Raw genomic sequence first — 24,383 nt, 5'->3', positions numbered from 1 at the left:
ATTGAAAATACAGTAAGAAGGGATTTTAGTACTCCAGTTACTGTTTCACAGAGTTATTAAGTGAGGCAGCATCTAGAAACCTAAATGGCTTGTAGTGTCTTTGAATATAAAGATTTTTGGCTGAAGCAAATGTTAGCTTCATCTCTTAGTAGTTGCAGTGAGTACGAGTCAGATGTCCAGAGACATCTCAGCCACCTCTCCAGCCCAAGCGTATCATCAGGGAGAGTGAAAATATCAGCTGGTTTCTTTCTTTTTTTTTTTTTTTTAAACAATAAGATGTGTAGGATATCCGAGAGAGTCAGTCTGCAAACCACCATGGTGGCACTGTCCCCACCCAGAGGTGTCCAGAAGCAGCGCATATTTCATCTGAGTAGGACGAGTGATAGTAGACTGAAGAGAACTTGTCGTTTGGAATGACAGGGCTGACGAGTGTGCTGCCTCCGAGACAGTGGGTGATCCGACCATGTGGGGAATGTCCTAAATGTGGAAAAAAATCCTTACTTATGTGGTTCTGTCCTTCCGTAAGGAAAGTCTCCTAAGAGGTCACCAAACCGTTTAGGCTCCAGTTTGGATGTGACCAGTGGAATGTTGGGAGTCTCATTTACTAGATTTCTTTTTGTTCCTGAGAAGCTTGTTGTGGAGACGGAGGCTGGGAGACCGATTGTGAGACTTAGCAGCTCAGGTCCTGTCTAGCAAATACCAGGCCCTGGGCTTACTCTCCAAGTCTGAAGAAAGGAGGAGAGGGAAGGAGGCAGAAACGGAGGAGAAAGTCTGTCAGTTCATGTGAGACTGCCTGTCTAGAGCTAAAGAATTTTGAGCCTAAAGTGTGAAGGTACTCTCAAAGCCACAAGATTTTTTTGAGGGGAAATTAAATGGCCCACGTGTGCCCTCTCTGGTCTCTATCTCTCACGCCCTTTCTCACTCCACTTAGTCTTGTATTTTATGTGTGTAAATGATAGCAACATGGTGAAGTGTCCAGAGTACCCTGATAGCGTCATCAGAACTGAGCTGAGCTGTCTGTGTCCATGTCCCCAGTCAGCCAGCCCCCTAAGCTGGGAGCATCCTGTCACCTCTACAATGCTTAATATTCTTTGGAAGTCAAACGACTCAGCGTGCTTAGAACGCAGATGGAACCTGTTTTGCACAGCAAGCTCCCTTGGCAGTTTTGGGACCTTTGTACTGAAAGTCGTGTTGGTGGGCAGCAGGAAGGGCAGTTTACAGGAGAGCCACAGACCAATGATAACGCTGATGCCGTGTGATAATTGTTCTAGAGCATCATGGAAAGGGCTAAGTTCTCGGGGTGTTCGAGCACTAGGTGTTATGATTAGCAAGGAGCAGTCTGACCTGTCCAGGGAGATTAGGAGCTGGGCGAGCAAACTTGGCCACAGGAGAAAGTAGAAATAGAACTTAGATGTTCCTGGTGTGGACCTGGTGATTGGGAGCCACCGTTGCTGTTACCAGAGAAGTAGTTCAGAAGGACGCAGGACTCTGTTGTTAAAATCAATGAAGTTAAAAGAGCAGCTGCTTGTAAAAGTTAATTTTCTTTGACATCTGCTTTGGTCCCAGTAATAAAAAAACGATAGCTCTGCTGAGCAGCCTGCCTCATCTAACCCAGCATCTTCCTGTGACTGTGAGATCTGCTCGGAGAATTGTCGCCTTTTGTTTTCAGAAAATGAACAGTGACTCCTCTGTCCTTTAAGATATGTGCAAAGCGTAATATGTGCATCTTTAATTTAGTAGGACAGATTTTGAGTTGGTACCACAGGGAATTACAGGATGCATACGGCCACCCTAGATCTGTGCCGGGAGAAGCACGTGATGTTTGAGAAACACTTTCTCCTTTATTATTTAAACATCTAAATCTGATTCTTCTTATTTTTTATAAAGACACAGAGCTGCCTCTGTTGTCTCAGTGGTAGGACACCGCTCTGCTGATTTAGTAATCAGTGTTCAGTGCCCTACAGTGCCTGGCTCTGCACGGTCCACCTCAGAGGCGCGCCTGTGACGTCAGACATTTTCATATCGCCTGAGTTTTATAAGAAAGCAGAGGTAACTGGTAGAGGGTGAAACCACCAGGGAACACAACCAAGCAATATTTCCCAAGTGAGCCGTATTCTCTCGTCATTTTTATGTGTTTTAATTTCGCCAGTGCTGGGTGAGGAGTTCAGAGAGGGGATTTATTGTTTCAGAGTGAGCCACTCTGCTCTTCATTGTCAACGGACTGAAGCACCTTTGGGAAGCATCTGCTGTTTCTTTAAGATCCATTCTCTACATTTGACCATGTTTCCTCCTCATTTAATCATGGCCCCTCTTTTCATGCCTATCTTCTGAAAAAATCATAAAATATTGTTTTCTACAGGTTCCTTCTGGGCCCCTTGAAAATTCTGTAGAGAAATGACTTTATTTCCTTGTGCGTGTGTGTTTGTGTGCCTACATGTGTGTGCAGGTGTGTGTGGGCCTATATATATGTCCATGAGTATGTTCATGTGTATGCGTGAGTGCCTGCATGTGTGTCCTTGTGTGTGTGTATGGATGCCTGCATGTGTGTGTGTGTCCATGTGTGTTTGTGAGTACCTGCACATGTGTCTATGTGTGTGAGTGACTGCATGTTTGTCTGTGTGTGTTTAAGTGCCTGCATATGTGTACTTGCACCACATGCATGTGTGATATCCTCAGAGGCTAGAAGGAAGTGTCAGATCCTGTGGCACTGGAATTACAGGCAGTCGTGAGCTTCCTTGTGGATGCTTGGAGCCCAACTGAGGCCTTCTGCAAGTGCTGCAAGTTAGTCACTGGCTGACAACAAACCACTTTTCAGAGCATTTGTGAGCTTCGGTGTTGCAGGCAAAGTGGTTTACTCAGATATTTTTTTTTTAAACAAAATAGAATTAACTTATTTAGCTTCAGCCCCAAATGGAACTGGTGTATTCCCACTAACAAATGTAATTGCTTTTAATTTGTGTTACAAAACTTTTAAGTCTATTAGAGGAAGTAATTCAGTTTGTTTCATTATTTCATTTACTAAGGACAGCAGATACCTAACCTCCCATTGCGTATGCCGAGTAGACTTTGGTGATCATCGAGAATGGTTTCCGGGACCCTGCCAGAGCACTACTCCAACCACGTGTGGGGAGGCCACCGAGGCAGGAAGGTGACTCACCGACTCCCTGCCCTTTCTCCCCTGGAGCAGGCCATAAAGCTATCATACTGTGCAACCCTCCTCTTTCCCACAGAAAAGGAAAGTATTCCTGAAGACCCAGACACAGTGAAGAATCTACAAGCCCCTCCCCCAGTCGTCATTAGATTCCTTCTTCTCTTCCAGTGAACAACTACCCGTGAACATAGGCAGGTTTCTCTTCGATTCTCAATTCTGAAGTCTTCATTTTATTTAAAACTTATATAAAAAATAAGTGAACACCTTTCTCTTGTTAATGTATGTATGTATGTATGTATGTATGTATGTATGTATGTATATATGAATGTATCACTGGCTATAGTGATTTTAGCCACAGCTGTAGCAATGGTAGTGAGGTCTCAGTGGGAGCTGTACAGTTTTACACCCGCTTTGTCTCTGGCTTGGGAAGCATAGGCAGGCCATGGCCTGAGCTGCAGCTTACTTTCTGGTAGGCTTTACACTTCTTTAGCCCTATAACCTTTACTGGACTATATAGGTCCATATCATACTTGGGTCTCTTCAAGATACTTTTACATGTTTGTTTGTGTGTTTATGAATTTTTGTCTGTATGCATGTATGTGTACCACATGCATGTAGTGCCCGTGAAGATCAGACTGCCCAGAACTGGCATTTCATAGTGAGCCACCATGTGGATGCTGGCACCTGAGCCTGGATGCTCTGCAACGAGCATCCGGCGCTCTTAACCGCTTAATCATCTTTTCTCAATTTTGTCTTCAAACATCTGAATTCTCCTTTAATCTGGCTGACTGATTGGTGGCTTTGAGGACAGGTCCCCGTGTATGCCACACTGGTCATGAGCTCTCCATTTTCCTGCATCACCCTTTTTGGCCACCAGACCAGTTCTGAAAGGCAGTGTAGCCCATGCTTTGCCGTTAGCATTAGTACACCTGCCCCCTGGCTCCTTTCCTGGATATTCTCCTGCTCATGCCTGTGTCAGCCATAGTGTGGATATTGATCTTGAATCCCTGCACACACTATGCTCGTTAATTGCTCTCCTTGCTGCTGTTTAAGCCTGCTCTCCGCGGCACCTTTCTCTGCTGGAAGAACAGCTTGTCTTCCCTTGTCCTAAGTATTTCAGACACAGATGTGTACAGAACAGGAAGACACTCCAGGAGTCACCCAAAGTTAACAGACGGTCATTGCTTCAAAACGTCCTGAGGACTGAGGAAAGGGAAAGAGTGTCACTTAGAAAACAACGACCATGGCTAAAGCAACTTACGATCAGTTAGGGCAAGGACTCAAATAGGACCCCAGAGAAGGAAACTGAAGCAGACACCATGGAGGCCCCTCTCACTGCCTGGCTCCCTCTGGCCCATGTTCTGCTCCCCTCTCCTAACCACAGTGGCAATCAAGAAAGTGCTCCCCCGGCATGCCCATGGTCAAGTGGACAGAGGCCTTTCTTCTCTTGAGGTTTCCTCTTCCCAGATGTATCAGGTTGACAACCAGATTGTTGTCACCCGTTCTAGTATTCAGACTGAGAAGTAAGTTGGTGGGAGGGGAGGCCTTGGTCCTGTGAAGGCTTGATGCCCCAGTGTAGGGGAATGTCAGGGCAGGGAGGTGGGAGGGACAGGGAGGTAGGAGGAACAGGGAGGTAGGAGGGAGTGGGTGGCTGGGGGAGCATCCTCATAGAAGCAGGAGGAGGGGGTGGGAGAAGGGGTTAACAGAGGGGAAACCGGGAAAGGGCATAACATTTGAAATGTAAAATAAAATAACCAATAAAAATTAGAATAAATAAATAAGTAAAGAGTAAGTTGGTGGTAGAGGGGCTCAAAACTGAGTCACAGTGCTCTGGAAACTGAAGCCGCTGCAGCAGGCAGCTTTCTACCTGGGTCCCTGCTGCTCTGCCTGGTGTAGCTGCCTGGATCTCAGCTGAGAGTTTCACTAGTGTGGTCCCAAGTGAAAAGTTCGTAAATGTTGGATATAAGGTCATTGTAACTTTAACCTGAGAGCCTGAGAGAGAAGTCTTCGCTGATTTTAATTAGGGAAGAAATTAACTCTTAATTTGAAAATCTCAGTCTTCTAGTCAGGGCTAAATCAGGAAAGGAGCTAAGCAGGCAGCCGGCGTGGTAGAGAGTGGAGACGAGTTAATAGTTCAGGGAAAAGCGCTGGAGGACGGCAGGGAGGAAGGACTAGAGGTAGTGAGCAGCTGTCAGGCAGTGCTGTGGTGGAGAGTGTCTGCTTCCATCTAAAGAGATGCTTTAATTAGGAAGCTGTGGAAACTGACGGGCGCGTGGAGAAGTCCAGCCCGTCTGCTCTGTTCTCAGAGAACTGGCTTTTAGAACATCTGGATAGGTTAATTACGTCTTCTTAGAGAACAGCTCTGGTTCTGAGACATGGAATCTCTAACAGTGAAAGTGATATTTTGCAGAGGGATTTGGCATTAAGGATTCCATTATAGGACGGGCTGAAGGTTTGCTTATAAAATCTGATGACTTCGATAACCTTTCTGGTGGTGACACAGGAGACAGCATTTTTCCTGAGCCCTAAAGAGCTGCTTTTGCTAAAATCACAGCATCTTATTGTGTCACAGTCTTGTGTTTTAAATTCATAACCAGTGGATGTGTTGACTTAGGTAAAACCTAGAACGTCTGCTAGTCATCATGTGATTAAATTATGTTGTTTGTTCCTTTGTTTGTTTATGAAATTGTTCTGCCACTAACTTATAGCCCCAACCCTAAGACCTACATTAGAATATTTTAAATTTAGCTCTATCTTTATTTATATAGTATGAAGCATCAGTTTGATAAGTTGTTTTCTGTTTTTGGGAAATCTTTCCTGAGATCAGCGGAGTGAGGACGCTATGGATAATAAATACTGAGGGATGTCTTGTAGGCCGTTACTTTTCCTTTGAGAATTAAATCCAGAAGAGATTTATCGCATTTTGTTGTTTTGAGTCTATTTCACATGCTCTGGATGGATGAGTGTCTTTACTTCCTAGGGGAAGTCTCAGTTCCTGTGGCTATAAATACACCAGGCCAGTCTGTCGTTGGTTTGGTGCATGGCATTTATTGTACAGCTGTGGTGTTCAGTTCTGCTCTCCTAGATTAATTTGAGGTTGCGTTTCAGCGTTAAATACTTTTAGTTGGTTTGAGTCTTAGAAGGTATTCTTGGGTTTTTACAGTAACAAGGTTGTTAAAATTATGGAAATTATGGGGGAGTCAGTATGTATTCTGACTTCCTGATTACTTAGCCATAACTGAGTTCCTCTCCTAATGCCAGCATTGTCTTAGTATCATTCTGGAAAGCTTCTTATACATTTTAATGTATAGCGCTCTCTCAGAGATAGCGTGCTTGTGAGTAGAGGCTCTTCCACAAACTCAGATGGTGGAACTCTTCTCTTATATTCCTTTCTCTCATTTGAAGAGATGAGATTTGAAGTAACTAAATTTCTGTCCTCACGACAGTGTAGTTAACTTTGGCTTTTGTTTTGCTTCTCCACTGTCCTGCCTCAGCCTGCTGAGTGCTGGAAACATGTCGTTATTCAATCCCGATGAATTCATGATTAAGCATTTGATTTAATATGGAAGTGTTCCCTTGTATTTGTGCCCGGTTTCCCGGGCTGCCTCCCCATCTTAGTGTTCCTTCAGCAGCCCTGTTTGCCTAGAGTGTTGCCCTCGTCGCTCTCCTGACCCTTTTCTCTGATTTCAGCTAACAGCCAGGTCCCTGCCTGCTGTGCAGTCCGATGAACGACTTCAGCCTCTGCTCAGCCACCTCAGGTAACGGAAAGGCAACGCCTTGTCACACTTCTCAATGCTAAACCACTTTCAGGGTGCTTACTTTTATTTGCTTGAATTCTGTTAATCAACTTGAATACTTGGCTCTCTTTGACTTTAGGATGCTAAACAGGTTCACTCAATAAGAATGTATAAGCTATTTGTTTATACATTTATACTATTTATAGATCTATACTATATCTATAACTATGCATATAGTTATATACACCCATACATGTATAATTATTCATACATTTATACCATCTCCTGATTTTATTTGATCTCGGGTATTTAAAGTATAAACACCGTAACTCTTATATTTGCTACAAGTCCTTCTCTCTACATTTTTATTTAGCCTACTTATATTTACAAGACTTACATAGTGAAAAGTACTGTTTCTCTTTATGGTTTCTAATTTTTAAGTTTATAAAGATTTAGTTATCTTATAATAAAATAAACTGGTGTTTGTTATTAAATTTTGACATTCAAGTCAGACTGAGTAGAGATGACCAACTTCAGGATAAATCTAAAGCACAAAGCCAAGGAATACTTTGATTTGGAGTTGATGAATGGATGAGGCTTGTTCCTGAATATAAACAGAATATAGCTTCAGTATTTATAAAACAATCAAAGTATAAGGAAATGAAAAATGCCCTTACTATTCCATCCCTCTATGCTTTTATAATGCCAGTATTGAAACGATGGTTTATTAAATTTACTTTTTCCTACTTACCACAAACACGAGACTTGTCACTTTATTGAAATGATTCGTAACACATCATTTTTAGTTATCGCATGGGATTTTCTTTTACAGTTGCGTTATAGTGTATTTATCAATGTATTGAAGACATGGAGGTCATCTCCAGTTCTCTTGCCTGAAGTAATGATGCCATTGAAGTGATAGATTGGGATAGTTAATGACAACCATGCTGGTTCAGTCAATTAAAGTATGATCCTTTTATTAATGACCAGACGAAGAGTGCGCTGGTGCCCCGGCTCAGGGGTACATACGGCATTTTTAAAGGTGAAGCCACATCAGTGGACGTTTATGATTTATGCTTCCTCTTAGTGTTAGTTTTATGTTTAAACTTGTTATCTTGGTTAAAATATCTGAACCATGGCCAGGGTCATGGCAGTCCCAAAAGTATTGCCAAGGCAAATGTGCTGTTGAGGGGTGGAGGGTTGAGAAGTGTCCAGGCAGACACAAAGTAAAGTCAGGACAAAATGGCCTTAGCTTAGTCATTTTGTCTTATACAAACCTTTATCTTTATCTGTATTTTAGATTCTCAGTTCCTTAGAATAGTTTTTCAGAAGCAGAATTACTTTCTTGAAGTGTATCGACCACTTTAAAGATTTCAGAATGTATGTATTTCTTTTCAAATGTTCCTCTACTCACATTCTTGTATTGCACACACGTAATGACCCAGGCCACTGTAATCTTGAAGGCGGCAGAACAGGACAAATTGGTCAGTCATAAAGAGGCTACTGTGGCCACATGCTCCTCAGTTCCATGAAGAATGACTTTTCGACACTTTATTACCCATTTCTGCTTTAGGGTGAGATGAACAGTCTGTATTCTTTGCTCAATTATTGATAACATCTCCTGACTTTATTTGATCTCAAGTATTTAAAGTATAAACATTGTAACTCTTATATTTGCTCCAAGTCCTTCTCTCAATCTTTTTGTTTAGCCTTCTTATATTTACAAGGCTTAACATAGTCAAAAATGTTGTTTCTCTTCAGGGTTTCTAGTTTTTAAGTTTTTAAAGATTTGGTTACTTTATTTTGTGAGTATACTGCATGTCTATACGTGTGTGCACCATGTTCTCGAGGTGTGGGAGGAGGTCAGGGAGGGATCAGATGCCCTGGACCTGGAGCACCAGGGTTGTGCGCCTCCCTGTTGGTTGCTGAACTCTGGTCCTATGCAAAAGCAGCCAGTGTTCTTACCCCGTGCTCCATCTCTGTCCCTAAGCTTTCCCTTCTCCCTTGTCACTCAGATATTGTCATTCAGAAATTATTATTTTTCATCTTTTCCACTGCCTTCTTCTTTCCTTTGTCCTCTGGGGTAAGCGGCTTTCATTTTTCCATGTCATTGGTTTTGTGCGGCGAGGGTGTGAGTGTGAATAAGACGAGTGCTTCTGGTGCCTAGTAACATTCATCCTATACACGTTTGTTTCACATCCCTGAGCTACACTTGTGGGTCAAGAAACCCAGACCTCAAGTTTGAGTATGTTGTTCAATCTCTACTCTCTGACCCTTCTAAATCTTTTGATTGTATCTTCAAAGTGTCTCTTACTTCACTAGCTTGTTCTCCAGTTTCCTTAACTCATGCCTTTCTCTCTGATGTAGTTCCTACCCCCACCAGATGTGATTATGTCCTTGGCTTTAGCTATTCTCTGTCTATTACCCTCCGCCCCACTTCATTGTGCTTAAAACCTGCTCTTGGAATCCCTGCTGGTAAGAGCTGTAACCCAGAGGGAGAGTGGCTGTGTGTCCTTCAGGTCAGGTGTCACATAGCTCCCTTCTCAGCCTGACCCAGGTAGAGGCAGTTTTCCTGCTATTGCAGGATCTGATGCTGTAATTGTCTTCCCACGGCCTGGCAGCCAGGATAATACCCACACATACTAGGTGCGTGTGTTCTGCAGAATGAAGTGCAACGTATGCCTACAGATGTCTCTGACATTTTTTGTTTTTCTTCTGAATGAAATTTTTATATTTTATAAATCATTTTGCCCTAAATTTTTCCTGGTTTCACGTATCCGTCAAAGAGGTCGTGTCTTAGCTCTGGTGAATACTTGATTCTACACAATCATGATCGATTCTCTTCCTTCCATCTCAGCATGGTAATTGTCACCTAGAGTTTAGATTAACTACCGACGTCTCTCTGAGTCCTTGAAACTTGCACAAACTGTACATTTGTTTAGGGCTTTCTTTCTCGGTGGAGTTCATTCAAGACTGGTTGCTAGGCAACGAGGCCCGGATGTTGCTGTTTTATTGTTATTAAACCAAATGGCTTCTCATTTTATTACTGTGTCAAAGACATCTGTAGGTAGGGTGGCAGCAGGTGTGCACAGCTTGGCACCTCCTGCTCTACAGAGTAACCTGAGGGAGTGTGTGTCTTTCAAGCATAGTGGGTTGTCTCCTGGCTGTCAAGGATGACGTTGTCCTTTGATCTTCCCTCTCTTAAGGCCAAGATGGCAAAGAGCGGGGCTAAGGACATAGCTCCGTGGGTAGAGTGCCTCTGTAGTGAGCATGAAACCTGGGGTTGACCTCCCCGGTGCGACATCGGCAGGGTGTGGTGGCACATGTGCTTGGAAGATAGAAGTATGGCGGTTAGAACTTCAAGGTCATTCTCCACTGAGTGGTGAGCTGTCGTCAGGTCTAGGATGCACGGGACTCATTCTGAGAGAGAGAGGGAGAGGGAGGGAGATGAGGAAGCCGATCATGTGATTCCAGAGATTCTAATGGCAGTCTTGTTAGAAAAGAATAATTGTCATTGATTTGCAGGAACTGTATAACTTGTGTGACTCAGAGGGTGTTATTGGAATCATTATTTGTCCTAACTTTGGTGTCTCTAATGATGAAAGAGGGAAGATGAATAGCATTTGGATAGAATTTTAATTAAATTTCTCAATAAATCTCATTTGGGCGATTATTCTGATACCTGTAAAAGTCGAAGGAACAGAACAGTAGAGAGAAATTGCCAAATTATTTTACAGAATCTTGTCACTCCGAATTAGTGCAACACTTTTGCTAACCTGGTAATCTAGGACATTTTTGTTATAAGACACTACTGAGCCTGAAGATGTAATATCATCCATATTTTTTCATTGAATTTAGTTCTCATTAAAAATTAAACACAGTAAACCATTTGCCTGAGTATCATGTAGAAGTAAGTTTATTTTTACATTAGCAGCACTCAGTGGTTACTGAGTGCCTACTATGTGCCCATTGAGTGCACACTACGTGCTGGTGAAGTAAGGTACAGTTTGTTATCAGAGAAGTCACAGGTTTGGCTTCATCCAAGAGACCAGCACGTTATCGGGTTATAGACCTTGCTAAGCTTTTGATTAGAGATGGATACCAGGCACATAGCTTTATTAAGTAACCTGCTTTCTCATGTGATGACTTCCTTAAATGATGGCCCCAAGGCCCACTTGCTTTGCATTCATTCTTTCTAGCTCAGTAGTGACTCACATTGACTGCTCAAACCAGAGGAAGCCTTAATCCTGCTTGTAGAATGTTGTCTTTAAGGCCAAAATAGAGGAGAAGGAGACTAAGGTTGCTGGCGGATTAATAATTTCAGACAGACTTTAATGTGGTCAGTGTTGGCTTGTGACTCTCTAGGTGATGGCTATAGTCATCGAAATGGTTGAGCTAACTGAGGAAGAGATAGAGAGAAGAAGTATCTTGAATCCACAGCATATTGGAGTTTGACCTTATGGGCAGCAGGGACTGGGGGTGGAATGGGAGGTGAGCCAGAAGAGAAACTGGTAGATTACCATGGAGAGATCTCCCTAAGGTCCAGCCAGGGCACACTGAGAGGACATAGTTTCAAAGGTGCTAAAGGAAAGTGTAGAGCACTGTCACACACCACAGGGGAGTTAGGAAAGAGGTATATAGTCAGTCACAATGTTATAAAAATGGTACAGCTGGAAATCTGAGTCCTACCAAGGAATAAATAAGAAATGAGGCCGTGGGGACAGACATATAGGCTCCTCTTGCTAGGGGCTTCATCCTAAGGGCAGGGAAGGAAGAAGGATATATTCATGGACTTCTGGGTTGAAAGAAGTTCTAGTTTTTTTTAAACTTGTCATGGTAGATATACTAAAAATTTTTTTTAAACTAATGAAGTTATTTATTTACTTTACGGTTGCCAATAGAAGCTTCCCTCCCTCTTCTCCCTCCCTCTTCTCTCTCCTTCTTCTCTTCCTTTCCTTTTTTTTTTTCTTTTTTCTTTTGTTTTTTTTTCGGAGCTGGGGACCGAACCCAGGGCCTTGCGCTTGCTAGGCAAGCGCTCTACCACTGAGCCAAATCCCCAACCCTCTTCTCTTCCTTTTCTCTAACCTCCTCTCCCCATCCACTCCTCCTTTCTTTCTCTTCAGAGTAGGGGAGGCCATCCACAGATATCACCACCAGCCTTGGCTTATCAAGTTGCAGTAAGACTAGGATATCTCCTATTGAGGCTAGACCTGGCGGAGGTGAAAGGGATCCAAAGGCAGGCAGAGAGCCAGAGACAGCTCCTGTTAGGAGTAGAGGTAGACACATTAGTGGGTGAGGGAAGAGGACTGTGGGAGTTAGAGGAAGAATAATTAAGGGAGGAAGGCTGAGGAGGGTACCAAAGGAAGAGGAGGAAGGGCTCATAGGGGCTGCATTGATCCTCGTAGTGTGCCAGTCAGTTCCTGTTCAGAAGATGCCATGAGGATAGCAGGCAGATGTGTGCTTGTTTTAAAGGGTGGCAGAAGTTTAGAGAAAGTTCTCCTTTCAAAGATGTTTCTTTAAAATGAAAACTGCAGCACACCTCTCTCCTCAGAAGAGACAACAGTGGTGGTCCTCTGTCTTCCCAGGGACTTGGGAGATGAAGGCAAGGCGAGACTCGTAACTCTGGAGTTCTAGGCCGTGTGACTTAACACTGCAAAACCTTTTAGAGACAGTTAAAGAGGGCGACTAGTGAATATTTCATAAAATACTACTTTTTAAACATTTCCATTAGGAATACTCTCCACTAAGGAAAAATTAACTGGTTTTCAGTTGCTGAGAAACCAAACAGAGCAACCAAAGAAACAATAAACCTTCATAAAATTCCAGAATAGGAGAGAGAATTAGTATGAATACTTCCTGTTTTTCTTACACCAGGCATTGTTAGCTGTCTGTGTAAGTTCATTGTCGGCCCTGTGCTCTGCCACTGCCTTTTCTAGACGTGGTTATTTAGCGTACTGGCTTATTTTTGAGCCGTACAAAGACCTTTGGTTATGTTCCCATGAACCTAGGGACTCACTGTAAAGGAGAGTCTTCCACTCCCTAACCCTGGTACACATGAGGTAGTATTTATAAAGTAGAATGATTTAAAAAAAAAATACATGTAGTTGTTTATTTCTGTTTATGTGTAAAACAACTTGCAAGAGCTGGTTCTGTCCTCCTCCTGGTGGCCCTGAGGACCAAACCCAGATTAACAATGGGCAAGCACCTTCACCTACTGCCCCAGTCCCCAGCCCCTCAGGCTCTGAGGATGTATAATAAAAAGTACTATTTCTATTTATTATCTCACTCAGAATTTAAAGTATGAAAGCATGAGATTAGAGAGGAAAGCTTGGATACCAGTTTTCCATACAGTAATTTGCCAGAGAGATTTTATCCCTTAAGAATACTGAGGTGTTTGTCCACTGCGTGTGCACCTCCCCTGCATCCTCTGCTTTAGGATAGGAATGGGGTGGCTATGTTACCAATCACCTTCCTTGCTTTTCCTATTTAGTGTCTTGTCCTTCATTGAAGAATAAATATTTTTTAAACTATGTTTGCTATACTGTTCCTCCTAATTCTACCATCGTGTTTCAGCTTGAATGCATTAGAACTTAAACAGCGCCAATACAACCTTGCAGCCAGGGCACTGTTGCGAGCAGAGGATTAACTTTTAGAGCATGCTGAATCTGTAAGATAGTCATAACTGATCTCATAACATCACTTTAAGTGATGGAAACACCTTCCTTACTTTGTATTGCCATGTCATACTCTTATGGCTGCTTGTGCAGAATTCCTGTTTCCACTCAGTGCACTTGCTGAGTTTGCACGCGTTTCTGTTTATCCCTTTAAGAATGTGGTGTCACTAATCCTGTGTCAGACAGGCAGCCTCTTGAGAAAGCTTCTTCTAGTAGGCACAGCTATAAACTGAAGTGTTTTCTCTTTGAATAAACTCTCATTTTCAAATCGGAACATTGTCTTGGTATTCATGTCAATTGTGGTAGAAAGGAAAGTAAATGTCAGCAAATGGTCTGTAGATGGGGGCTTCCACCAGTCAAAGGCTGTGGCGAGAGCTGGCCTAATGCGATGCACAGAGGCCTCAGTTGTCGCTAGTGCATCCTGTTCCCAGTTTCTTGAACTGTTTATTTCCTTTCACTCATGCAGCAACACGGCTTTTAGTTCCCTGGTTATTGAAAAGCTCTGTGCAGTAAATTAATAAGATTATTATATTATGAGGTTATTCAGGCTTGGTATAAACCAAATAAATTAGAATGTATAATTTTCAGTTTACAACCAGAATTATATTTTTTCATATCTGTATCAATAATGATCATATGTTCTTAAGGATGTGTTTGCTAAGAGTTGGATTTAGAGTTTTTAGATATGGACCCTTAACTCCAGTATATTTACAAAGGGGAAAAGAACCCAAATTCTTGAACACATGCATGTGCATATATTCCTGATCAAATAGAAGAGGCAAGTCTTAGGAGAGGTAGCATATGCACATGGGTTACTTTAGGAATATGAGGCTGGCTCAGTAGTCAGTCGCCTGTACTGCTCTTGAGGAAGGCCAGGGTCTCATGTTCAGGACTCAGAGCTACCTGTGGCTCCAGCTTAAGGGGTGCTGACACCTTCTCCTGGCTTCCATGGGTACTGCACACACACGGAGACACACAGACACATAGACAGACAGACAGACAGACAGACAGACAGACAGACAGACAGACAGACACACACACACACACACACACACTCAAAGAGAGAGAATTTTAAAATTTTTATTAGATCAATTTAATGCCATTTAGTGTGTTCAGTAAAATACGTAGTTAAGTATACCACATTTATTAAAAGATGGAAGACGTGAACTCTTGCTCCTCTGGGCAGCCCTTGCTGACTGTTGTAACCCGTGTGGGCATTTGCATGTAACTATAAAGCAGCTGCACTGTTAAACAAGAATGTGACGTAATAGAAGTTGACTTTCAAGGCTCCACTGTTAAGTGCCCGTATATTGTTCAGTAGAGAGCAGGCCTCTCTGTCTTTTACTTAGCTCTTGTCTTTCCTGAGTCTTGAGGCGCCTCTCTGTGTATATGGAGGAACCTGAGACTGTGTGACAAGGGGAGTGTGCTGTGGAGACGAAACACACCAAGTCTCCTGTTCTAGAGTTTCTCTCTAGCACTCATTGGCCAATCCATTACGTTACATTAAAAAAATCAGTTCTTGACTGCTGGGTCAATCCAAAACTCTCTAAGTACAGAGGAATGAGGGCGGGGTGCTGGTTTTCTGAAAAGACCCAAGGAAGCCCTGTAGCGCCCACTGTAAGACATTAGCAACTGCACCGGAGTTGAGCGCTGTGCAGTTGAACTTACTGGGAAGATGGCTGAACTGATTATCCCAGCAGCCAATAGTCATGTAGCTATCTTGTGCTCATCACATACAACCGAAGAACTTTATTTTAAATGTTATTGTAATTAAATTTTAAATTTGAATACCTAGTTACAGCTACCGCTTAAAGGACAGGACAACATTGTTCATATCATGTTGGAAACACATTTAAACAACCACATTAAGATGAAACCATAAGGGGCTGGGGATTTAGCTCAGTGGTAGAGCGCTTACCTAGGAAGCGCAAGGCCCTGGGTTCGGTCCCCAGCTCCGAAAAAAAGAACCCCCCCCCCCCAAAAAAAAAAGATGAAACCATAATAGCGGGGCCAAGAGTTTTTTCCTAAAGATTTATTTATTTATTATATTTAAGTACGCTGTACCTGTCTTCAGACACACCAGAAGAGGGTATCTGATCTCATTACAGATGGTTGTGAGCCACCATGTGGTTGCTGGGTTTTGAACTCAGGACCTCTGGAAGAGCAGTCAATTTTCTTAACCATTGAGCCATCTTTCCAGCCCGGGGCCAAGAGTTCTAAATCCAAGGTGAGGTTAGGTGTAGTTTGCTATCAGTGTCTCTGAAGGACTTTAGAAAGGCCTGGCCCCAATAAGGCATTGTCCAGAGGCGATTGATCAGAAGGCTTAAAACACTGTCAATGGTGGAGTCCACTGCAGGGTTAGTAATTGAATGTATTTTTGGGGGTTAGTGGAAACTCGGGAGATGGGGCCTAGCTGGAGGAAGTAAGTCATTAGGAGGGTACCTCAGAGGCTATATTTTATATTAGGCCTGCACCTACCCCTTCTCTTTCACTCTCTTTTTCTCATACTCTGTCTCAGGGACATTCTGCTTCACCTTAGGCCCAAAGCAATGGAGTCCACTAACACTTCTGAAACCATGATCAAAAAAATATCTCCCTCCTTAAGGTAATCTTTGGAATTATTGTCACAGTGGAAAGGTGACTAACATGGGAGAGCTTGTAAGAGCTACTCTTCCAGGATTGTGGTAAGACATTCGGTAACTGAAGGTCATGAGAGTCATAAAGAAGGACAGGTCCTTTATTTTGGTGTGGGTTTTGTCCTTTTGTGTTTTTCAATGGTCTTAGGAGACCCCTGTGAAAGGATCTTTTGACAGCCTCCAAAGGAGCCATGCTTCACAGCTGAGCAGTTTCCCTGTTCAGGAGCATAGCAGAAACTAGAGTCACAATAGGACAGTAACTAAGACAGCAACATTTGTGCGTTAATTGTCTAGAATGCAGTCTCTATGAGAGTAAAGAATTTGCCCTCTCATTTACCTTTTTTTCTCTGTTACTTACACTGTGACTGCCATATTGAGCCCAGTGACCATGTGACTCTAGTTGAAGCTATGGAGGGACAGTTGAAGCTACCCGTCTGACTAGGACCCTCCTACCTCAGACAAGTGCTAAGATGACAGGTGTGCGACTCCACCACTGGCTCCAGAGTTCTTCGTGGCAACTGTGGAGGTGTGAGTGAAAATGGCCTCCTATATATTTGCATATATAGTCTCCAGTTGACAGATCGTTTGGGAAGGACTAGGAGGTATAGTAGATGTTGGAGTAGATGTGTCCTTATTGGAGAGGGTGTGCTTGTTTGACTTTGAGGCTTCAAAAGCCCCCACTTCCCACAGTCATGTTGCCTGTGGGTCAGGATGTAAAGTTCTCAGTTACTGCTCCACCGCCATGCCTGTCTGCTTCCTGCCATGATGATAAAAATGGACTAAACTTTAAAACTGTAAGCAAGTCCCCAACCTCAAAATGTTTTCCTTTATGAGTTGCCTTAATCATGACCTCTCTTCATGCCAATAGGACAGTAACTAAGACAGCAACATTTGTGCGTTAATTGTCTAGAATGCAGTCTCTATGAGAGTAAAGAATTTGTCCATCTCATTTACCTTTTTTTCTCTGTTACTTACACTGTGACTGCCATATTGAGCCCAGTGACCATGTGACTCTAGTGCATGGGTGAATGGATGAAGGGATGGATGGACAGATGGACAGATGGAAGATAGAAACACTTTGAGCTCTACATTTTTGCAATTCATTCACTTTTTTCAAAATTGTTAAATATTGAGTCTGAATGAGATTGTAGAGTGTTGGTAGTTTTTTGTCTAACCCAGAGGCTGGTGTGTTTCTCTCTCTCTCTCTCTCTCTCTCTCTCTCTCTCTCTCTCTCTCTCTCTCTCTCTCTCTCTCTCTCTCTCTCTCTCTCATGGTAACCAAGTCCTGAGGTGATGATTAGGCCCATAGTCACAGAGCTTTTCCATGTCCACACTTTGTTTTCTCAGGCAGGAGTTTGTCTTTGTCTTCGTGACTTATGGATTGTCCACGCACACAGGACGTTCCATTTCTCTGTGACCACATGGGAGAAGTACTCTGGAACTTACTGAATCTCGTAGACTAATATTTCCAGTAACAAAATGGGTAAGATTTGAATGACTGAAATAGACCCCTTAGACATGATGAGACTTCAGTGACTGTTTGAGGATTAAAGGAAAGTGCATTATGTGATTCTGTGAGCTGTGACTGTTGGTAAAAAATCTCATTAGCTGTCTCTGCACCTTTTGCCTGACCACCCACCCCTGCTAATGTTGAATAATCTGAAAAGCCTACACAGCTTCCCCAAGCACAGTATTCTTACTATCTGTGACCAAATGTGAGGGGGTCGTCTTAGAATGCCATGAATAGGATTCGAGTCTCAGAAGCAGTCTGTACTCTGGAAGTTATTCTAAGAAACGAGAGTCAGCCATCGATTTACCATGTTGATTTTTATTGAGACCTACATCGCTTAGGGATTGCCCTAGCTGGGGGGATGGGAGTGAAGGAACGGCAGACGAAGTCAGAAGAGGTGGGTGGGCACGCATTCTGATGGAGACCAGGAGTAGCAGCCAGAAACTCTGCATTTGTTATGTATAGTGTACAGGGGAAGGGGATGGGATGGCTAATCTGAGTAAGGGTCTCTGTAGGGATCAATCTCAGGGTTAGTCATCCAGGAGGAGGACCATGCAGTTGATGGCTTTGTTACATTCGTTTTAGCTGAAGGTCAGCCTTTGGCCAACATTGTACTCCAAGCAGGGGAACAATTCCCCCATCCATTCCCCCACCCTTACCTGCGGAAGGCTTTGTCACCCCATGGTCTGAGGCATTGGGGTCTTTGACGGCCATTCTCATGTCAGTAACACATATCCACTCGGGGCTTCATCTGTTCCCCACAAAGTTGCAGGATGTTCGACCTTCATTCTTTCACCATTCATTACTGACCCAGCAGGCACCCTCTCTTAATCTTGGGTATCCTGAACCAGAGCCAGAGTCTGTCCCAGACCATCAGTCATTGAACATTACACCACCAGACTCTGCACCCAGAATAAAGGGGATGCAAGACATTTACTGGTGCAGGCAGAGGAATTCGTTGATGGCCTTGTATAGTTTTTATGATTCATGTACACATGCACACACACACATATATATGTATATGTATAGATCGTGTTTTTACGGTATATATATGTGTATGTATGTATGTGTGTGTGTTTAACTTTATGAATGTGTGTGCAAGAGAGAGTAACAGACTGATAGATATCCTCACATTTTGTAATCTAAGTTGACCTCCAGTCTAGGGTTCCAGGTGTGCACTGGGATGCCCTCCCTGAATTTTACATTTGAAACAGACTTTAAGGAGAAATGCACCTATTTAAGGCTATCAGCTGAGTTTTGACAAATGTAGGCTTATGATATTTTTGCCAGAAGCACAATATGCAGAATCCAGTTCCATTACAGTTTATTGCATTGTTATGGTTATACATTGGAATAAGCAAAATGTGGGCCTCGTGGGGGAGATGAAGGCAACTGGAGCGAAGCAGCAGCCGTACAGGGGCAGCGTGCACCAGCAGCAGGGCCCTGCTTGCTCCTCCTCCTTCAGTTGCCCTCCTGCTCTCCAGGAATACAGATTGTACTGCATATTGTCTGATGATAGGCGACTGAGTAGACGTTTTAAAAATAAAATTGAGTAAAATTCATGCTTGGGGAAAATAATTTATATTCAATTTTGACTGAACTTTATTGATCGTGTTCTCATTTGGAATAACTGCCAGGAAACTCACCTGGGCTAACACAAGTCAGATACTATTTACCAGGGATTTAGCTGTAAAAAGAAACTCATTTCGATTCCGTGCTGACAGCTGCTGAATGAGTTTTCTTGCGATGTCCTTCGCAGCAGGAAATGACATGTTGTGACTCTGTCTTCTGTGATTTCCTTACCCACCCAACAAATCCGTGCAGCGGGGGGATTTGCTTTCTAAATGTCTGAACAGCCTAGCTTACGTGGGCAGAGTGGGGTGTTTGTTTGTTTGTTTGTTTGTTTTAATGTCCAAAGTGGGTAAAATTGTGATTGCAAAATGGTATCTGTGTGACATGCAGAGCCCTGTCCTCTCTTTCTGAAACAGTTTTCTATCCGTGCTGTGACGCACATGGCTTTATTTGACAGGGTCAGACAGGAGCTTGGGATTCATCAGAGAAGGTAAGCCATTGCAGTTGGTTTTGGTAGGTGCCTTAACTTACCTCGAATGGCCACACCAACGTGATTTCCGAAATACCAGTTGGTTCCGATCCCTTGTGCTTTCTTTGCTGATTTCCTGTTCTATATCAGTGTGGAAGTGATGAACTCAAGCCTTCCTGACGGAGAGGGGTGAGTCGTGCTGACCTCCAGATTCTGTGGTGCTGGGAAGTTCGAGACACAGATGGGCAGTGTGTTCTCTATGCTGTGCTTCAGGAAAGGCGTTCCCGGAGGATGGGAGAGCAAGGCCTTTACTGTGGCAGCACCACACCTGCACTCCACGCCTTCTTATGTGTGAGGGAAGGATGGGCTGTGGCAGTTGTATGGCGCGTTAGACCAGGCTAATTAATCCCAGACTCACAGATAGCAATGTGTGAAACGTGATTCTCTCCGAATTGAACCTGTGTAGTTTACCTCCAACTAATCCCAATCCCAAGATTGCTTAAGGGCAAAGTCTGTTGAATATGTTGAACACCGGTTTCCAAGTAGAATGTCTTAAACACTAGCTCTTCTGCAGTGGACTGAAGGCCTCTCCTTACTGGGTCCAGATGTAGCCTATGCTCTGCCCACAAGTCTCAGGAACTTTCCTTCGGCAGGCTAGTTAGTGACTGTTCTGTGAGTTTGCCTACCTAGCCTAGGATCATTTGGCTGTCTCCTGTCATTGTGGGCCTGGTGGGAATCACATGTATATTTTTATATTATAGCCTGAAGGTAATTTTAGTGACATCTACTTTACTTCGTATCAAAAATATGATTTTAGTATGTAATCGACATACCAAAGTATTAATGAAATATTGAATGAAGTTGGATTCCATTTAAATCTCCTGCATTCGAAGCTGAAATATTATCTTTTGAATGTCCCAAAAGAGTAAATGTTTCTTTAATGATAGATTAAAAAATACCCCCCCCAACTTTCAGATCTTAGTCATCAAAGGACATATATCTAAATGCTTCTACCTCAAGGTTAAATATTTCTTATGATACTCTAAAAGACTACCAGAGTCTGAGAGCCCTGCTTACTTCCTTGTTGGCTGAATCTGCACAACTGCTCTGCACAAACTGGGCTGGGTGCCACACTCGGAGCTGCAACCCAGGCCCACCAGCTGCAAGTGCTCCACCAGGGTTTTCACTGGGACAAACCACACGAGAAGAGACGAGTGGAGGGGTGATCACCCTTGACAGCTGGCGCTTACCTCAGGATCGTAGGGACGAGGGCTGATGTATGTGTCAGGGTGTAGTTGAGGGGGGTTGATGTGTCAGGGTGTAGCTGAGGGGTGTGGTCAGGATTTTTTTCTGTTGCTTCCACAAAGTCCAGCTGGTCTGCCTCTCACTTGGGATATCATTTTAGATACTCATGCTGATTTAGATATTCATATTTTCTGTAAATTAGCTACGTCAGTGTGACTGCGATTGTCTGTGTTCTTATGTCAGTCATCTGTCACCCCTCCACCCCCCCACTCCCCAGTATTTGCATGGACTTAACTGGGTTAAAGGTAGCACCCTGTAAACTTGGCTATATAAATGTAGGTTTGGGGTTGTGATAGTTAATCTTGATTGTTGTCTTGACGAGGAACAAGCCTCTGGGCATGCCTTCGAGGCATTGTCTAGAGGAGGTTAGCCTCTGGGCATGCCTGTGAGGAATTACCTAGTAGGTTAACTAAGTTGGAAGAGCTACCATGAGTGCTGGTGGCAATAGCCCTTGGCCTGAGCGATGTCTCTTGTTCTTTGTTTTGTCTTATAATATAGTAATTAGGATTTGTTATGTAATCACAACTTTTTTAAAAAAAGAGTCCATCCTACCTTTTACACTCTGGTCAGTTTTGTTAAAGCCCAGACTAGGTTTATTTTGCTGGTCCACAGCACTGTTACATTTTAGCAAAAGGATACCCAGTCCTTTTACAACCAGAGTCTTCAGAACATCTTCCAGTGCAACTGAATACTCACGGCCACATCCCTCCTGTTTTGCTATGTTTTTGTAACCCAAGAAAGCTCTGGTAGTTCACCCTTGGTGTCTTTTACAGGCTGCTCCAGCAAATAAAAGGTAGTGTATGCATAGGATGACATTGGCATTCCTAACCCTTAACTGCGTTAGCTAAGCAAACATTGTGAATGAACCAGTTTGTCTTTTTCATTTCATATTTAGAGTAAGTTGGTGTTTCAGATAAGAAACCAAGATCCATTTCCAAGATTCCCTGATTAGTTAGTCAAACATTTCTCTTAATATTTGGCACGATAATTATCAGGGACACAGTATAAATTTTGTGAACCATTTAAAATTTTTTTAAATTTGTTTTTGGAGGAAATGACATATGACACAAAAGGTTAAGAATGTAGCAGCTTTTATGCTCATTGATTTTGTGCTAATTGTTTTTCACTGAAAATTGAGCTGTGGTAAAACTAAATCGTCCTCAGAATGAATATTTTTTGCTGGATCTGCATGTTTGCCTCCTATTAAAATTATTCCTAACATATTTGCTGTTACTCAACAATTAACGAAAAAAAAAACTGTGAATTTGACAGAAAGCTCAGAAGTAGATATGAGAGGACTTGGAGAGAGGTAAGAGAAGAGGGAATGGTGTGGTCATGTTACAATCTCAAAAATAAAAAGATAACAAAAAAGAATGCTATCACTGTTTCTCTTTTTTTTTTTTTTTATTAACTTGAGTATTTCTTATATACATTTCGAGTGTTATTCCCTTTCCCAGTTTCCGGGCAAACATCCCCCTCCCCCCTCCCCTTTCTTATCGGTGTTCCCCTCCCCACCCTCCCCCCATTGTCCCCCTCCCCCCAACAGTCTAGTTCACTGGGGGTTCAGTCTTAGCAGGACCCAGGGCTTCCCCTTCCACTGGTGCTCTTACTAGGATATTCATTGCTACCTATGAGGTCAGAGTCCAGAGTCAGTCCATGTATAGTCTTTGGGTAGTGGCTTAGTCCCTGGAAGCTCTGGTTGCTTGGCATTGTTGTACATATGGGGTCTCGAGCCCCTTCAAGCTCTTCCAGTTCTTTCTCTGATTCCTTCAACGGGGGGGGGGGGTCCTGTTTTCAGTTCAGTGGTTTGCTGCTGGCATTCGCCTCTGTATTTGCTGTATTCTGGCTGTGTCTCTCAGGAGAGATCTACATCCGGCTCCTGTCCGCCTGCACTTCTTTGCTTCATCCATCTTGTCTAATTGGGTGGCTGTATATGTATGGGCCACATGTGGGGTAGGCTCTGAATGGGTGTTCCTTCTGTGTCTGTTTTAATCTTTGCCTCTCTCTTCCCTGCCAAGGGTATACTTGTTCCCCTTTTAAAGAAGGAGTGAAGCATTCACATTTTGATCATCCGTCTTGAGTTTCATTTGTTCTAGGCATCTAGGGTAATTCAAGGATTTGGGCTAATAGCCACTTATCAATGAGTGCATACCATGTGTGTTTTTCTGTGATTGGGTTACCTCACTCAGGATGATATTTTCCAGTTCCAACCATTTGTCTATGAATTTCATAAAGGCATTGTTTTTGATAGCTGAGTAATATTCCATTGTGTAGATATACCACATTTTCTGTATCCATTCCTCTGTTGAAGGGCATCTGGGTTCTTTCCAGCTTCTGGCTATTATAAATAAGGCTGCTATGAACATAGTGGAGCACGTGTCTTTTTTATATGTTGGGGCATCTTTTGGGTATATGTCCAAGAGAGGTATAGTTGGATCCTCAGGCAGTTCAATGTCCAATTTTCTGAGGAACCTCCAGACTGATTTCCAGAATGGTTGTACCAGTTTGCAATCCCACCAACAGTGGAGGAGTGTTCCTCTTTCTCCACATCCTCGCCAGCATCTGTTGTCCCCTGAGTTTTTGATCTTAGCCATTCTCACTGGTGTGAGGTGAAATCTCAGGGTTGTTTTGATTTGCATTTCCCTTATGACTAAAGATGTTGAACATTTCTTTAGGTGTTTCTCAGCCATTCGCCATTCCTCAGCTGTGAATTCTTTGTTTAGCTCTGAACCCCATTTTTTAATAGGGTTATTTGTTTCCCTGTGGTCTAACTTCTTGAGTTCTTTGTATATTTTGGATATAAGGCCTCTATCTGTTGTAGGATTGGTAAAGATCTTTTCCCAATCTGTTGGTTGCCGTTTTGTCCTAACCACAGTGTCCTTTGCCTTACAGAAGCTTTGCAGTTTTATGAGATCCCATTTGTCGATTCTTGATCTTAGAGCGTAAGCCATTGGTGTTTTGTTCAGGAAATTTTTTCCAGTGCCCATGTGTTCCAGATGCTTCCCTAGTTTTTCTTCTATTAGTTTGAGTGTGTCTGGTTTGATGTGGAGGTCCTTGATCCACTTGGACTTAAGCTTTGTACAGGGTGATAAGCATGGATCGATCTGCATTCTTCTACATGTTGACCTCCAGTTGAACCAGCACCATTTGCTGAAAATGCTATCTTTTTTCCATTGGATGGTTTTGGCTCCTTTGTCAAAAATCAAGTGACCATATGTGTGTGGGTTCATTTCTGGGTCTTCAATTCTATTCCATTGGTCTATCTGTCTGTCTCTGTACCAATACCATGCAGTTTTTATCACTATTGCTCTGTAATACTGCTTGAGTTCA

At 43.0% G+C, this 24,383-nt stretch overlaps 1 protein-coding gene across 10 annotated transcripts in view; it reads left to right on the top strand.

Moving 5' to 3' along the window:
• Prim2 (DNA primase subunit 2) overlaps positions 1-24,383 on the top strand; it is a 212,175-nt gene that overhangs the window by 120,376 nt on the left and 67,416 nt on the right. For all 10 annotated transcript variants that reach the window (XM_087565140.1, XM_087565144.1, XM_087565143.1 and 7 more), the window contains one exon: positions 6,842-6,909. In XM_087565140.1, coding sequence (XP_087421266.1) covers positions 6,842-6,909 — 68 coding nt within the window. The remainder of the gene's footprint in view (positions 1-6,841; positions 6,910-24,383) is intronic.

The sequence above is a fragment of the Rattus norvegicus genome, chromosome 9 (genome assembly GCF_021556685.1).
Source record: "Rattus norvegicus strain SHRSP/BbbUtx chromosome 9, alternate assembly SHRSP_T2T, whole genome shotgun sequence".
In the NCBI taxonomy this organism is placed as follows: Eukaryota; Metazoa; Chordata; class Mammalia; order Rodentia; family Muridae; genus Rattus; species Rattus norvegicus.
The sequence above is the reverse complement of the archived record's forward strand: the minus strand, read 5'-3'. Positions and strand labels throughout refer to the sequence as shown.